General features: G+C 44.9%; 1 protein-coding gene across 3 annotated transcripts; it reads left to right on the top strand.

Annotated features, from left to right (window-relative positions):
* The first annotated feature begins 95 nt into the window (after nucleotides 1-95).
* On the top strand, nucleotides 96-16671 carry SNAP47 (synaptosome associated protein 47). Of its 3 annotated transcripts, none has more exons than XM_057367829.1 (5): nucleotides 96-136; nucleotides 6060-6594; nucleotides 7791-8278; nucleotides 12352-12482; nucleotides 14285-16671. In XM_057367829.1, the coding sequence occupies exons 2-5, from the start codon at nucleotides 6101-6103 to the stop codon at nucleotides 14429-14431; spliced, it is 1260 nt and encodes a 419-aa protein (XP_057223812.1). In that variant the 5' UTR covers nucleotides 96-136; nucleotides 6060-6100; the 3' UTR covers nucleotides 14432-16671. The 3 variants fall into 3 exon arrangements, with proteins under 3 accessions (XP_057223812.1, XP_057223813.1, XP_057223811.1); XM_057367830.1 differs by lacking the exon at nucleotides 96-136 and adding an exon at nucleotides 520-1685; XM_057367828.1 differs by lacking the exon at nucleotides 96-136 and adding an exon at nucleotides 1693-2811.
* The last annotated feature ends 1122 nt before the right edge of the window (nucleotides 16672-17793 follow it).

The raw sequence follows: 17793 nt of genomic DNA, 5'->3' as shown, positions 1-17793 counted from the left end.
GCCGGAGGGGAGGTGAAAAGCGGAGCGCAGCGGCGCGCGGCTCAGCCAATGGGAAGGCGTAGCGCCGCGGAGCTCAGCCAATGGGAGCGCGCGGCGGGCGCAGGCGCGGAGCGGGGTCGGTGCCGCACTGAGGGAGGTGCGTGTGGGGCCGGGGGGGCTCGGACGGGACCGGGGGGGCGGGAGGGGCTGGAAATGGGGCAGGGAGGGTTTGAATTGAGGCTTAGGGCTTGGAAATGGGGCTGGGGCGGCTCCGGACCGGGAATCGGGGAGCTCTGAGGCACGGCCGGGGTGGTTCCTGGAGCGAAAGCGGGGGAGGTTTTCGAGCCGGAGCCTGGCGGGTCCGACATAGGGCCGGGGAGGGCTTCGGGTCCGGGCTGGGGTAGCTCGAAGCGGGGTTTAGGGAAGGGTCTGCCTGGGGGACGGGATGGGCTCCGGACCGGGGACCGGGGCTGGGCTGGGCTTCGGACCGGGAATGGGGGGGGCTCGGACCGGGAAGGTTTTGGAGAGGAAATTCGTGGGTGGGGGAGGGAGAGCTACGGTGTTCCCAGGGCTCTGCATTGAGGCCGGCAGTGCTAAATGTCTGCACCAGGGATCGGGGTGAGGGGATGGAGGGAACCTTCAATAAATTCATGGATGACACCGAGCTGTGTGGGAGTGTGGACAYGGAGGGGCTGGAGCTGGGAAGGGGCTGGAGATTTCCTCAGGGAGCTGGGAATGTTCATCCTGGACCAAAGGAGGCTCCGGGGGGACCTTGTGGCTCTGCACAACTCCCTGACAGGAGGGGGCAGCCGGCCGGGGATTTGGGATCTGCTCTTAGGGAACAGGGACAGGAGGAGAGGGAATGACCAGGGGAGATTCAGGTTGGACATCAACAGGAATTTCTCCATGGAAAGGGTGGTCAGGCCTTAGCAGGGGCTGCCCAGGGAGGTTTGGAGTGCCCATCCCTGGAGGTGTCCAAGGCCAGGTTGGAGCACCCTGGGGACARTGGGAGGTGTCCCTGCCCATGGCAGGGGTGGGATGGGATAATCCTTAAATCCCTTCCATCCCAAACCATTGGAATTCTCAGGTGTAGCAGGTGCTTGTTGAGTTTGGGSTGAGGAGGAGGGCGACTCACGGAAAAAGGGAAGAGAAAGGGCTGGAAATCCTGCCCAGGAGGAAACAGCAGGAGAGGCTTGGGAATGATGGTGGGGAAGGAGAATGGAATGAGTTGGGAAAGGAAAAAAGGAGCTCACTCCTGGCTTGGAGAATCCTTTGGAGAATCAGGGAAACCTGGAATTATGTCCTAATTCAAAAAGAGGGAAAAGCAACTGGATGGGAATTCTAAATTAAGTCATTGAGGGGTGCTGGCTCCTGGGAGCTTTCCAGAAGCTCAGCATTCCCAGATGGTTGTGCCAGGAACAAGCCACCCTGGGGAATCCTCAGGGGATTAAGGGATCTCCATGAGGGAATTCCCCCCTCTCAGGAGGCGAGAGGAGAGAAACTCCAGCATCTTGGAAAGAAACGTGGGAATGTTTCTCACTCCTGGGAAAAACCCGGGAGTCACCTCTGCTGGGAATGCTGCCCAGGGATGGCAGCAGCTCCTTCTCCCTCGTTAATTCCTTAGGAACGCTCTCAGCTAATTGTGGGATCTCAGGGCAGGTGAATCAGCACCTTTTTATAGGAGCAGCCTCCGGATGATGTTCCAGGTAAAGAATTCCTGAAATGTCACATGGAAAAACTACGTCTGCGTGGATGGAACTCTGGGATTTTGGGGTAGATGTGGCCAAAAATCTGATTATTGACTGAAAAASAGGGATTTTCACTGGAAAATCAGGGATATCCCTGCTTTTCGGAATGTGGATAATGGAAGATTGTGGGTAGGGAAAAACTCTCAGTGGACAGATTGTGAGGGAACATTCCTTGGAGCAAATGGAAGGAATTTCTTGTGGAATCACTCTCCAGGCTGAAGGGCTGTGGCATTCCCAAGTTTCTAAACCTATTCCTGACTCTATTTCCAAGGAACTGGAGGCTACTGGTGGTTTTTATTTGATTTTCCTGCCAATCCAGACCTTTCCATGGTTTAGGAAAGGTCTGATTTATGTCTGCTGTTTTCCTTTGAGGGAATGCTGGCATGGTTTGTTTCATGGCACAGAAATATTGTCTGGAGAAGCTGGGCATGGACAATCCCTGGAATTGTTGAAAAGAAGGATGGAGCAGCCTGGGATAGTGGGAAGTATCCCTGCCCATGGATCCTGAAGATCCCTTCCATCCCAAACCATTCCATCATTCTAATCCATAAATCCAGGGTAGTCCTGCCCATCAGTTTTCCAGTAATTCTGACCATTCCCTTGGTTTGATGTTGGCAAAATTCCTTGAGGTTTTCAATTGAAATTCCAATTTCTTCTCTGAGAGAGAGGAAAAGAAAAAAAAAAGGAGTTCTCCAGGTGTGATGTTGACAAAAATTCTATTATTTGGGGAGGAAAATGTGCTGGAACAATGAATGGATTTAATCCCRTGTGGATTTTTCCTTGGAAAATTTGCCCTCAGGCACAGAGAGGAGCTGAGTAAGGGCTTTGAGCTCTCAGGTGAGTCAGGAATCACAAGAGCTGATCCAGGGATAAAATCCCAGGAAGTGGCTGCTCCGCCTGTCCTGTGCTGCCAGGCCTCAGGTTCATTTATTATTCCATCAAAATCGTGGATTTTTAAAGGAATTCTGATTGTGGGAACAGCCTCAGGTGTATTTTCCTTCAGTTTATTTTCCCCTGGTGAAAATTTGGAAAAAAAACAGAGGGGAAAAAGTGATCCCTGAGAATTCCATGGCTGTGGATCCAGGTAAGGAGCTTGGATAGGGGTCAGGAAAAGCTTGTTTTAATATATTATTAAATATAAATCCTTAATTTATACTGGAATTTTCACTGTAGGAGCAGTCTCAGATGTATTTTCCTTTAGTTTTTTTTTTTCCTGGTGAAAACTTGGAATGGAAAGATACAGGAAAAAAAATGTTCCCTGAGAATTCCATGGGTAAGGAGCTTGGGATAGGGCTCAGGGGAAAAAAAAAAGCTCAGAAGGAGCTTTTTCATGGCACAGGGATTTTATCAATATGTATAAATGTTTTTTAAATTGATATTATAAATTTTATAGGAATGGTTTTATAAATGCAATATAATAAATACAGAAAATAAASTAATAAATATAACAATATAATAATTATAATTATTATCCATTTTTTAAAAATTGTATATCATATTTCTGTGTTCTATAGCTATGATTCAATAAATTAATATAGTCATTAATCAAATTATAATAATAAATATAATGATTTAAATAATTATTAAAAGGCCAAGGAAATAAGGGATGGAAACCAAAATAAAGGAATTTTGTGAATATAAAGGAATAATGTGAACCAATCCTTATCTTAATTATATTGGAATTTTGAGTGCAATTAATTTTAAAAAATTATTGGAACTAGACTATGTAACAATCCATAATAAAATTATTAAAATCATTAAATAATAAAAGTCTTAAAATTGTTAAATAATAAAATTATACTGATAAATTATTCAGTAAGTATCATTATTAATACGATTTTAATCATACATCTAAATAATTATTTAAATAATAAAATTATCAGAAATCCGTGAAGGTAAGTGATGGAAACCAGAATAAAGKGTTTTTTGGAATATAACACGGACTAATCTTTATCTTAATTATATTGAAAATTTGAGTGTAATTAATGTAAAAAGTCATTGAAACTGTACTGCCTAGTAGTCCATAATGAAATAATTAAATGATAAACTTATATAATATAAATAATAAAAATATTAAACTAAAATAATTATTATTAGGGATTTAAAACTGTTAATATAATTATGTAAATAATAAAATTATTGCAAATCCATGGAAATAAAGGATAGAAACCAAAATAAAGGAATTTTTGGGGTATTACATGGACCAGTTATTGTCTTAAATATACTGGAATTTTGAGCGTAATTAATTTWAAARATCTTTGGAACTGGACTGCATAATAGTCCATAATAAAACTATCAAATTAATAAATTTTAAACATTATGAAAAATTAATAAATAATAGTAAAATTACATATAGAAATATTATTAATAATGAAATTATTATTTAAATAATAGGAATATTTAAAAGCTACAGAAATCAGGGATAAAAGCCAAAATAACGGGATTTCTGGGATATAATGGAGACCAGTCCTTATGTTAATTGTATTGGAATTTKGAGCGTAATTAATTTTAAAAATAATTGGAACTGGACTGCATAATAGTCCATAATAAAATAATTAAATTGTTAAATGATAAATTTATCCAAGATGGTTAAATAATAGAAATATTGATTGAATTATTATTATTATTATTATTATTATTATTATTATTATTATTATTATTATTATTATTATTAGTGATTTTTGACAGTTAATGTAATTATGCAAATAATGAAATTATTTAAAATCCATGACAATAAGGGATAGAAACCAAATAAAGGAATTTTTTTAGGATATATAGGAATAAAGAAATTTATAAAGGATGTAATGTGGACCAGTCCATGTCTTAATTGTTTTGGAATTTYGAGTGTAATTAATTTCAAAAACCACGGGAACTGGTCTTTTTAAGGGATATTCCAGGTGGAGCATCCTGAAAACACTGGGAGATCTCAATGTGGGATTGGGAATTCACTGTTCCTGGAGAAGGAATTTTTTGTTTCCATGAGAATTCCCCAACTTTTCYTGGAGGGAGCAGATTGGCCCAGAATGGTGGAGGGAAATTAGCGGGGATCTCATTTATGGCACAGGTCAAGGAGCAGAATTCCTTGAGCTTGTGGTCTGGGATTAATCTCTGCATGATCCCATGAAACAGCAAAGCCAYGGAGACCGTGATGGATCGGGGAGCAATTAAATCCCGATGACGTCATCGACATTCCCAAATTAATTGTGGGATGTAACCAGGCCTCGGTRCTGCTGCAGAGCCAGGAGGGAGATATTCCAGGAAAAATTCCAACCCTGGGCTCCTAAAAACTTGTGGAAATGTGGAGAGAAACCTGTCCAGGGCTGAAATTTCCCATTCCAAGGTTGGGATTGTTGGAATGTGAAGGAAGCCAGGTCTGAGGCGTGGGAAGCTCAAGGTTTTCCTGTTTGAATTCCAAATTCCAGTGAGCAAATCCCATGTGATTARCTCTGTGTCATCAGCATTGATCTCCTGGGAAAAAAGAAATGCTGAGAATATTCCACATGGAAAATCCGATGGGTTTGGGAGGGTGTTTGGGATTGTTCCACCAGAAGTTTCAGGATAACTTGGATTTGGGATTTTTGGGATCATTTGGGCAAGTCTGTCCTGAGACAAAGAGGGATGGCCTGAGATTGAGAGAATTCCTGATAAATACTGGGAATTCCCAAAGAATATTGAAAATTCTTGAAGAATATTGAGTGTTCCTGAAGAATATTGATCAGTTTGTGGCTGGGAATTTGTGCTCCTAATTAATAATCATTAACTAAGGAGATGTCCCTGCCCATGGTCTTTAASGTCCATTCCAACCCAAACCATTCCAGTATTCCATGGATTGGATGGAAATTCTGGAATGTTCTTAATGTGSCTGGATGTTGAGATGCCAGAAAGGAAAGGAGCAAGGATTTCTAAACAAGGATGAGCTGGAATTTTGGGATATTCTGGTTGTCCTTTCGTATCTGGGAGTGGGAATATTCCAGGATAAAAATGGAATTATTGGTAAAATGGGGTGGGCAGTCATGTTGACAGCCCTTTTTAAAGGAAATGTCCTGGAATTTTGGGATATTCTGGATGTTGACAGCCCTTTTTAAAGGAAGTATCCTGGAACTTGGGGATATTCCGTTGTTTTTTTTTTTTTCCTTGGCTATCCACCTGAAGGGATCTGGGAGCCAGCCACAGATGTCATTAATCCAACATTTAATGCCCAATATCGAATATCCAGTACCCAATATCCAATAYTTCATATCCCTATCCAGTATTAATATCCAGTGTCTAATATCCAATAAAGCAAGTTCATTAATGATTCCTGCTTTTTCCCCTGTTTTCCCTGGATTGCAGCATCTCCCGCTGGATTTGTGAGCGTTCCCCTCGGCGCGCCGATGAACGAGGACATCCGGATCCACTCCTGGCCTTGCTCCTACTACCTGGACACCARCAAGCAATGGATCCCGGGAAGACTCTGCCTGACTTCCGTCTCCATCAAATTCACGGCTGACAGGAGCGGGGAGCTCCTGGTGGACTTCCAGCTTTCCGGGATCAGCGAGATCAAGAAGGAATCTTCCCACCTCATCTTCAGCTCCTTGACTGTGCTTGAGCGTGGCACCAAGCACTGGTTCAGCTCCCTGCACCCCAACAGGAATGTGGTGTTCAACATCCTGGAGCACTTCTGGCGGGAGCAGCTKCTCTCCAGCCAGGAAGGGGCGGCGGGAGCAGCCCCAGAATCTGGGAAGGGCAGGGAATTGGCAGGAATGTTGGTGGGATCCCAGAAAAGCCTGGAGGACACAGCCAAGGTGCTGCATTCCCAGGGAGAGCAGTTTGACAACATCCTCAGGGGGCTGCACAAGATCGAGGGGGACATGGATGTGGCTGACAGGTATGGAATGGGAATGGGAATGTGAGCATTCCCAGAGCTGGGAGTGGGATTGCGGTGCTGGTGGGGATGGGATTTATGGGGCAGATCCGCACAGGGCTTTAGGAAATGAAATGCTGGATTTTTGGTTGGAGGGATGGAGCAGCTCTGTGAAGAAAGGCTGAGGGAGGTGGGAATGTTCACCTGGAGAAGAGAAAGATCCAAGGAGAGCTCAGAGCCCCTTGCAGGGCCAAAAGGGGCTCCAGGAGAGCTGGAGAGGGACTGGGGACAAGGGACAGAGGGGCAGGACACAGGGAATGGCTTCCCACTGGAAAAACAGATTTAAATGGGATCTTGGGAAAGAATTCTTCCCTGAGAGGGTGGGGAGGGGCTGGGATGGAATTCCCAGAGAAGTGTGGCTGCCCCTGGATCCCTGGCAGTGTCCAAGGCCAAGTTGGACATTGGGGCTTGGAGCAGCCTGGGATAGGGAAATGTGTCCTGCCTATGGATGGGGGTGGGAATGGGATGAGCTTTAATATCCCTCCCATCCCAAACCATTCCATGATTCCCATTTATCCCTGGAGAGGGATGCTGCCATCAGCAGTGCAGCACATGGAAAATCAAATCCAAACCACCCTCTCATTCCCAATTTTTTTTTTTTTTTTTGTGAAAAGAGGCCCAGTGGGGCATCAATTCAGGGATCTGTGCTCATGATCCTTCCTTGGGAAAGGCTCCTGCCAAAAGGGAATGTTTTCCTTAGGGAGCTGCCCCAACACTGTGGAAAGGCAGTCTCTGCTGGAGTTTGGAGYCTCAGCCTGGAATTTTTAGAGTTTTATCTGGGAATTAGGTGTGGTGCAAAGGAAAAAGTGGCATCAGCCTGTGGGGCCAATGGAAAAGGAGCGGGAAAAGGCAGGAAGTGGTGATGGATGGGCAGGAGTGGGAATATTGAGGAGCAGACATGGAAACAGGCCTGGATAAATCCAGTTCCCATTCCCTCCATCGCAGCTGGGATCGTGGGTGTTTTTCTGWTGGATTGTGAGGAGAAGGTGGGCTTGGAGCAGGATGGATCCTGGGGAGCTGCAAATGGGTTTGAGGAGGGAATAACAGTGGGCTGGATTTGGGATTAAGGAATTTCTGTGGGGAGATTTCCTTGGAGCTGCCAAAATTTCAGGAGCTTCCCACTGCTTTCCCTTTTCCCAACCCTCCCTTCCGTCTTSCAGGCTGTTGACTGAGCTGGAATCTCCTTCCTGGTGGCCCTTCAGCAGCAAACTCTGGAAAAGCCCTCTGGAAGCGAAGCCAAAGGAGACGGCGGCGGCAGCTCCCGACACCAAGAGCGGGGAAGAGATCCTGCTGCGAATTCCCGTGATCATCTCCCAGCGCAGCGACTCCAACGCCAAACCCGGCAAACTCACCCTGCTCCCCTCGGGCCTGGAGATCCGGGACTGCAACTCGCAGCTCGTGCACCGCTTCGAGTCGCGGGACGTGGACGATATCCGCGTGCACACGCCCTACGAGATCAGCGTCCGCCAGAGGTTCATCGGCAAACCCGACCATTCCTACCGCCTGCTGTCGGCCCGCATGCCCGAGCTCATTCCCGTGCTGGAGATGCAGTTCAGCAAGAAGATGCAGTTCCTGGAGGATGCCCTGGGCTTTGYCGGATCCAGGAAGTCTCCCCAGGCGGATTTGGGAACGTCCATCTGGCAGGCAGGTGGGTGGGTGGCAGTCGGAGAATTCCCGGCTCTGAAGGTTTCCAGGTTTTTTCCGAGGAGCATTTCCGAGGTGAATCCTGTCCCTGYTGTCCCTGCAGTGAGTCCATGGCGAGGGTAAATCCAAAGAATAACCCTTGTGTGGCTTCAGAGCCTTGGGCTCTCCTCTTTTTCCTGGTGGGAATTCCACCTGGAAGGGACTATCCAGTATTTAATGCCCAATATCCAGTATTTAATATCCAATATTTAATATTTAATATCCGGTGTTTAATATCCAATGTCCAACATTTAGTATCCAATGTCCAATATCCAGTATTTAGCATCCAATATCCAATATCCAGTATCTAATATATAATATAGGATATTTAATATGCAGCATCCAACATTTAGTATCCAATACGCAGCATTTAGTATCCAATATTTAATATCTAATAGCCATTATCCAATATTTAATATCTAATATTTCATATCCAATATTTAATATACAGTATCCAGTATTTAATATCTAATGTTTAATATCCAGTATTTAGTATCCAATATCCAATATTTAGTGTCCCATATACMATATCTAATACACAATATTGGATATTTAGTATACAATGTCCAATATTTAATATTGAATGTATAATAGCCAATATCTAATATTTAATACCTAATATCCAGTATCCAATATTTACTATCCAATATAAAATTTAATATCCTATATTTAATGTTTAATATCCAGTATTTCATATCCAGTATTTAGTGTTCAATGTCCAATATTTAATATTCCTATCCAATGTTAATATCCAATATTTAATATACAGTATCTAATATTTAATATACAATATTGCATGTTAATTATCCAGTGTCCCATATTTTGTATCCAGTGTCCAATATTTATTATCCAACATCTAATATCTGRTATGCAATATTGGATATTATCCAATATTCAACATTTAATGTCCAATATTCAATATTCAGTACTCAATGTCCAGTATTTAATATCCCTATCCAATATTAATATCTTGTATTTAATATCCAATATTAATGTACTGTATTTAATATCCAATATTTAATATCCAGTGTCCAAAATCCAACATTTAATATCCAATATTTAATATCCAGTATTTCCATTGAAACTGTCATTGCCTCAAAGACAGAAAGTTCAACCCAAAAATCCAGGAAATTTTGAATCCACATATGGGATAAACACCATTTTCCCATCTTTTGGGAAAGGATTATGATATTAGACAAGTCCAGATGCTGGAATTTAGGAGATCTTGGAATTATTTTAAGAAAATCTTGTAGATTGAACCCTTTTCCCAGCAATGGAGTTGACATTCCCTGCCATTAATCCTTCTAAAATTCCAGGAAAAGTTGAGGTTTTTTAATCCACCCTGGGAATTTTTGACAGTTGGGAAYTTATTCCTCCCAACATCCCTGAATCCTCATTTTTTCCTGATTGTGAATCCAGAGTAGCAGATCAAGGATGGATTCAGTGCCGAAAACAAGCAGAAAAACGGAATAAAATAATAAATCCACCAMTTCCTCTGCCCTGAGTTCCAGCTGGGAAGGGAATATCCTGTTGTTGAGGAATATTCCGGCTTGGAAAAGCTGCTTCGTTTTTAAGAAAATTAATTTTGGCACTGGAATTTCAGCACAACAACTCCAGGGAAAAACAACCTGCTGGGTTCCTGTTATTCTGGCAAATCAGAGCCAAATTCCTGAGGGAATAGTATCAAATCCTTGGATCTCCAGCCCTTCTCTGGTGCTTTTCCCGCTGTTTTGCATCCGGATGTTGCTCTCCTTCCCCTTTTCCCTGTTTTATTTGGAAAAGATTGGGAGGTGATGGAAATCCTGACTTTTCCAGCTCTGCTTGGTTTTTGTTTTCCCTGGATTTGTCTCTGTTCCTGTTCTGTCACAAGGTGGCACTCACGGACTGTGTCTGATCCTCTGGGAGTTTTCCGTGGAAATCCTGAATTTTTATTTTTTATTTTCCATTTTCCTCAAAGCATCGGGGAGAAAATTGTTATTATCCATGTCTGTCTCCCTGTTTTCAGATAGGGAATTGATCCAGGGATTTATAGGAAAAATACCCATGCATGGGGGGGGTGGTGTAAATCCCTCTCAAAATCAGGGATTTTTTCCCCAAAACTGTCCCAATCCCACCTCGATCCTTTGTTTACACAGTCCTGCCCTCGGTTTATGCATAAACACATTTATATAATTAAACATCAAAATAATTCCTAAGGYTTTTGGCTTAATTCCATGTGGAAAAGAAATTTATGGAGAGTTTGATGCCCATCCGATTACCTGGAAGTGTTTTTAGCTGATTTACAGCACTTTTCCTGCTGTTTTTTTTTGGGATGTTTAAATTTCCAGGATAGAGCAGTGGGGGCTGGTTTGGAACTGCCTTTATCCAGTTTTATCCTCARAAATGGCTGACAACTTCCCAGGATTAAAAACCTGGATTAAAATCCTATATTCCATCTTGGAAATCCATTCCAGTTGCATGGGACAATTTAGAGCAGCACTCTCTCAATCCTGCAGCTCCATCCTGGTATTCCCAGGATTTTATCCCTTTGGAGGCTGTGAATTTTTCCTGCTTATCCCTGTGCTTGTGTTTCCTARTAATTTTGATTTTCCTGGATTTTCTCCTGAGCTTTGGTGGCTTTTTTTCCTCTCACGGTGGCAGCAGCTCCRGGTGTGAAAGGAACAATCCCAAATATTTGAACATTCCTGCCTTGCCACCAATTCTCTCCCTAAAAAAATGCTGGGAAGTTCCAGCTCTCCTTCCTCATCCCTTTCTTTTGCCAGGCCTTTGGCATTTCCACCTCTTCTTCGTTATTCCAGTGATTTTCCCTGTCCTCCTTAGGGTGGGAGGGCTGGATTCATGGATTTTAATGGGATAATTGGCAGCTGGGGCTCCTCACCTGATAGGGATCACAAGGAATTCCAGCTGRCTGTTGGTTTCCATAGGGAATTCTGGCATTCCCTTCCTACTTTTCCCAAAGGAGACCAGGACTTGAATTCACCGTCAACAGCATTTTCCAGTGCCTGGTTTATYCTCCCTTGGAAAACAAGGAAAACAGGGAATAACTTCCTTGTTTTCCACTTGGATGGAGGCTGAGTCCAGGGACTTCTGGGTAATTGGATAATTCCAGGGATTAGGATCTTGCAGGAATTATGGGGAGAGAGGGATTGACGGTTTGGCACTTCCGGTTCCGCTTTTCCCAGGGAGGGAATGCAATCCAGAGAGCAGGGAGAGATGGGATTTGGGGAAGGAAGGGTGGGGAGAGGCTGGGATGAGATTCCCAGAGAAGCTGTGGCTGCCCCTGGATCCCTAGAAGTATCCAAGGTAGGTTGGATAGGGTTTGGAGCAGCCTGGGACAGTGGGAGRTGTCCCTGCCCATGGAATGGGATGATCCTGAAATATCCCTCCCATCCCAAACCATTCTGGGATAATCCTTGTTAATGGCTTGGGAATGTGCTGGTGCTCTCCCTTGGTTCAGAGGAATCCCCACATCCCAAATGATCCTGTTCTCCAAAGGCTCCCTTTGACAAGGAATCCTCTACTGGGAACACGGGCACCTCCAGGWGAGGAGCTGGAGGATACACTCCTTGGATCCTTCCTGGAAAAACGGAATTTAATGGGAAAACCARAATTTAACGGGAAGAACAGAATTTAATGGGAAAACCCGAATATAATGGGAAGAACAAAATTTAATAGGAAAAGCATAATTTAATGGGAGAAACATAATTTAATGGGAATTTCATGGGAAAAGTTGGGTCCTGAGCCCTCCTAAAGCTCAGCTCAGCTGGTTTGATCCCAGCGCCGGTGCTTGCTGTTGGGACATGGAATCCAAGAATTCCAGAATGGTTCCGGGTGGGAAGGGACCTTCAGGATCATTCCATGGACAGGGACACTTCCCACTTTCCCAGAGTRCTCCAGCCTGGCTTTGGACTCKTCCAGGGATCCAGGGGCAGCCACAGCTTTCCTGGGAACCTGAGGCTTCATCYCCCTCCCAGCCAGGAATTTTTCCATAATATCCAACCACAGAAAAGCCGTCTGACCGTGGAATTTCTCTTGCAGCCACGGGACTTTTGGGAGGAGTGGTGAATCCTGGATCTCCRTCGGGAAGCAAGGAAGGGATGGACAACCAGCAGGAGCAGCTGCAGAAGCATGAGAAGGTTTCCCAGGAAGAGGCCAAGGAGCTCAGACAGGTAAAAATCAGGATAAATTCATTGCCAATAATTGTTTTACTCCTTAATTTTATTCCTTAAAAATCCATGATTTCATCATCAGAAACACATTATCTTAACCAAATATTGCTGCAAATAAAATTCCATAGGAATGTTGTCACTTTTCATCAATCCTGTGATGAAAACCCCCTCAGAACTTTCTGTCAGTTTTTCATTTTTTTCCTCTCTCTTCCAAATTGTGGGAATAACAGGAATTGTTGGAAGTTACAGAATTCCTTCCCTCAGAGGAAGGGAATTCTGGCATTCCCAGAATTTGGGTGCCTGAGGAAGGGACTTCCCGAGGGGCCATTTATGTTAAAATCCCAGAGTTTGTGGCAGTGTGGATCCCTCAGATGGAATTTGGGAATAGGGGAAGAATCSTGCAGTACCTGGCTGAGGCTTTTCCTGGGATTTTGATGGAATGGCACGAGGAGTGGGAGGGATATGCCAACATTGGCTCCAGGGCCCAGAAAATTCCAGAGGGACTTCTTTAGTGCTTTTTTTCCCATTTACTTGCCTCCATCTCCGGAAATCACAGCTGCGAGCTCGGAGTGAGCTTTGTTTTGGTGAGGAACTGCTCATTCCAAGGGCTAAAATTCTACATTTGCTCATGGAATGGCCTGATTCCATGGCCTGGAGCAAGGAGCTGACACCTGATCTGCCCTGGAATGGGGAAAACCGGGCCTTGGAGTTGTTTTTTTTTTTTTTTAATTTTCCCCGCCAGTGTTTACACTCTGTAGTTGCCTGTGTGCGGTTTCAATAAATTTTCCCAATAAAAAAGTGGGAATTCAGCCTCATAGCTGCTGGAATGGATTTTTTCCTGGTCCAAACCAGTGCTGTGTCAGTGGCACATGACAAAGTCAATAGAATCAGGGATTTCTCTCAATCCAAGCAAAAATAATGGGAGAAATATCCTGCAGTGAATGGGGTGAGGTGATCCCAAATCCCTCCTGTCTCCCTGCCCATTCCAGGTGCAGCAGGAGGGGATGTGGACAGGATTCCTCATATTTCAAGTGTGGGATTATTCAATCCCTAATGAGGATTGGAATTTAGAAAGGGAATGGGATTGGAATATTTGAGGTGTTGTCCCACTCCTTTCCCACCTGTGGGAAATCATGGAAATGACCCTTTTTACTTAAAAATCTGGTGAATTGGGATAGGAAAACTACACCATTCCTGGATAAATGTGCTCTGCCTCAGCGCTCAGGGATAATGGGAGGATCTCAGGGAGGGTTCCAAGGAATTTTGCCCATTTTCTGGTGATTTTCCCTGCATCGAGTCACTTCTGACATCAGATTTTTCCTGGTCTTGGTCTGGAGGAGCCAAGGCCTAGAGCCCCTCTGCTCTGGAGCCAGGCTGGGAGAGCTGGGGGTGCTCACCTGGAGAAGGGAATCCAGGGAGAGCTCAGAGCCCCTTGCAGGGCCTAAAGGGGCTCCAGGAGATCTGGAGAGGGACTGGGGACAAGGGATGGAGGGACAGGACACAGGGAATGGCTTCCCGGTGCCACAGGGCAGGGATGGATGGGATTGGGAAAGAGTTCCTGTCTGGGAGGGTGGGGAGGCCCTGGCACAGGGTGCCCAGAGAAGCTGTGGCTGCCCCTGGATCCCTGGCAGTGTCCAAGGCCAGGCTGGACACTGGGGCTTGGAGCAGCCTGGGACAGTGGGTGGTGTCTGTGCTTGGAACCGGATGATCCTTCCAACCTAAATATTCTGGGATTTAAAGCAAGGAAGAATCCCATTGCTCCCGAACCCTCAGTGCAAGCTCTCCCTGTTTCCTTCTGGCAGATCCTGAAGAAGCTGAAGGGCCTGGCCCTGGAGACAGAAGCGGAGCTGGAAAGGCAGGACGAGGCCCTGGATTCCATCAGCAGCTCCGTGGATCGCGCCACACTCAACATYGACCGGCAGAACCGCCGGATGAGGAAGCTGACGTAACATCAYGGTGGGATCAGGAATGTGGGAAGAGCGGAGGATGGGGGAGCCGGGTTTTTCAGGACTGGTTATTCCAGAGACACTTCAGGAGGTGGTCTGGATGATGTTTGGAAAACAGCGCTGCTGGGGTCGACTTCCTGAGGGGTTGAAGGTGTTTGGATCTTGGATCGTGGTTGGATCTTGGATGACAGTTAAATCTTGGATGATGTTTGGATTTTGTATGTTTGGATGATTGGTTGGGTTTTGGATGATGGTTGGGTCTTTGATGTTTAGATCTTAGATGGTGGTTGGATTTTGAATGATGGTTGGGTCCTGGATCCTGTTTGGATCTTGGATCCTGTTTGGATCTTGGATCGTGATTGGATGGTTGGGTCCTGGATTGTGGCTGGATCTTGGATTATGTTTGGATGTTGGATGGTGGTTGGATCTTGGATGTTCAGATCTTGGATGTTTGGATCTTAGATGATGGTTGGATCTTGGATGATCTTGGTTGGATCTTGGATCATGTTTATATGATGGTTGGGTTCTGGATGTTTTGGTCTTGGACGATGGTTGGATTTGAGATATTTGGATCTTGGGTGATGTTTGAATCTTGGATATTTGGATCTTGGATCGTGATTGGATTTTGGATGATGTTTGAATTTTGAATCATGTTTGGATCTTGGATGATGGTGGATCTTGGATTGTGATTGGACCGTGGATGATGTTTGGATCTCGGATGATGTTTGGAACTCGGATGATGGTTGGATCTTGGACTTTGTTTGGAGGCTGTTTTGGGATGAAAAGGTCCTAATTTCCAATCGGGATGAAACAAAACCCGTGGATTCTACCCCACGAAACCCTGTAAATGTGAAGGGATGTCACAAACCTGACTTTTTTTAATTAATTAATCAATTAATTAATTCATGTGCAATTTTTTTTTTTTTGCTGCCTTTTGGGATTTTGTTCGTGCATCTGAGCCCACTGGAGCTGATTCCAGCCCATGAATACCTTTTCCAGGTCTTTCCCTAAAATCCCTAATAGCTCAGCTGAGGGCCAGGTGTCCAACTGCAATTCCTTGAGCCTTTTTTTTTGGGCATTTCCCCTACTTTTTTGGGAATTTCACTGACGTGGACAATGATGGTGATGAACCCTCGTATTTCCTGAACTTTGCCTGCTCCTGATCCTGCATTTAATGCTCTGGAATTTTCCAGGAGTCGGGAAGACTCRGAGCTGGAATCATTGGATGCTCCTGGCGCATCCCATTTTTCCTGTTTTTTAAATTTCTTTGCACTCCATGGTAGTGAAACATTTCAAGACTTTTTCCAGAGTTTTATTTCTTAAAAAAAGGGATTTTTTTTCAGTTAAAGTCTGAAGTTTACACTTGGCTCCATTGAGAGCAGAGATTTCCCCTCCTAAATTATTGATGCCCTATAGGAAAAATCCCAGATAATCCACAAAACCTCCCATTTGACCRTTGCCTGCATTTTTCCAGCTGGAAGGAACTGCTGCAAAAGGTTTTTTTGTGTTTTTTTTTTTAATTTTAGTTTTTTAATGTTGCTTTCAAAGCCAACACTCTCAGTGCAATATTTATCAATGGCGAAGCCTAAATTCCTGCTTCTGCTGGGAATTTTTTTTTCCAAGGAATCCAGCCTCATTTGGGGAGAAAAAAGCATTGAAAATCGTTTAGAGGGAGTTGTTTGCCAGCTCTTGCTCTCTCCCATGGTTTGTATTCCTAATTTTCGGTAGGATTGGAGAAAAATTGACTCCAAGTTTTTCCTGGCATGCACTTTACTGGATCATACGGTGATAATTCCATATCCATCCGTTAATGACTGGGAATAAAATCCTCTCTGGGCTTCTCCTGGTGTTTCCCCACCCCCAAATCACTGCTGGGAGAGGAAAAGACCCTTTCCACACCTCATTTTTCCATGGATTTCCACGTGGATTTTGCACCAAATCCTCTGTGTTTGTCGAAGCTGCCGCYGCCTGGGATGGGATCTGGGAGCTGGATGAGTCCCAATCCGGATTGCCAGAAGGAAATATCCAGAACTGGGGGATTTTTTGGGATGTTCCTTGTGCCATATTTTTTATTGCTGTGGGGTTTCAGCACCAACTCCGCGTTTTGTGGGCTGTGTTGAGTCCAAAAAACTTGGGAATCTTCTTTGTAAGACCCATCCTAGAGCTGTAGGTTGGCTGAATTCTGTGTGCCRGAAGGATTTTCCACCTGTAATTCCTTGTTATTAAATCTCTTGGAATAGTGATTTTCTCTCTTGTCTTCACTTGGCTGGGAATTTGCGGGAAAATCCGTTCCATCACGTTCCTGTGGGATGGGATTTGGTGCMGCACTTCCTGAGGGGTTGAGATTTAACATGGGCTCATTTTTGATGAAAAATATGGAAAATATTCCCTGGTGGAAGGGAATTGGATGAGCTTTAAGGTCCCTTCCAACCCCAACCATTCCAGGATTCCAAGGCTGAGAGGAGTGGCCGATATTCCAGTTGTGCATCCAGAGGGGCCTCAAAATCCTGGAGAAACGGGCTGGGGGATCCTCGGAAAGTTCAGCAGGAAGAGTCCCTGCCCTGGGAAGGAGCAATCCAAGAACCAGGACATGCTGGGAACACCCAGCTGGAAAACGGGACCTGGGGGTGATGGTGGGCACCAGGTTGGACAGGGAGTTATGGAATGGGTGGGATTGGGAGGGATTTTTAGGATCATTCGGTCCCACCATCCCAGATTGCTCCAGCCTGGCCTTGGRCACTGCCAGGGATTCAGGGGCAGCCTCAGCTTCTCTGGGAATTCCATCCCAGCCCCTCCCCACCCTCCCAGCCAGGGATTCCTTCCCAATATCCCACCTGTCCCTGCCCTTGGGCACCTCAAGGCAATGGGATTTCCCGTGGATGGCCCTGAATTCCCAGGCCACATCCAGAGGCACCAGTAATGCTGGATTTATCCCAAATCCCCTGAATTCATTACAGATTCCCTGTTGAACCCTTCCCCCTCCTGACCTCCCTCATCCTGCAGAAACAGGAGGGGATCCCGAGCTCCCAGCCTGAGCCAGGGGCTGTGCACCAGGGATAATCCCAGACTGGGMATTCCAGAGGAAAAGCAAGGATGGGAAAAAATGCCTGGTGCCCCTAAAAATGGCTTTGACCCTCCTGGGTGTCCAGGGACACAGTGGGATTGCAATTTTAGGATTTATTATTGATGTTCTTGGATTATCCTGAATGCCTGTTCTTCTCCTTCCCATCCTTTTATGTCCCTATAAGAGCTGGAGTTTTGTAGGACAGCGCTGTAGGAACACCCATTTGTTCCTGCTCGGGAAATGAGAGGAAATTCCATCATTCTCCACGCCAATTTGGGAATGTGGGCTGGGCCAGCRTTCC

The sequence above is a fragment of the Malurus melanocephalus genome, unplaced genomic scaffold, assembly GCF_030028575.1.
Source record: "Malurus melanocephalus ecotype Western Australia unplaced genomic scaffold, MMel_1.1 scaffold_86, whole genome shotgun sequence".
Taxonomy (NCBI): domain Eukaryota; kingdom Metazoa; phylum Chordata; class Aves; order Passeriformes; family Maluridae; genus Malurus; species Malurus melanocephalus.
Note: the sequence above shows the minus strand (reverse complement) of the source record. Positions and strands in the feature narration are given on the sequence as shown.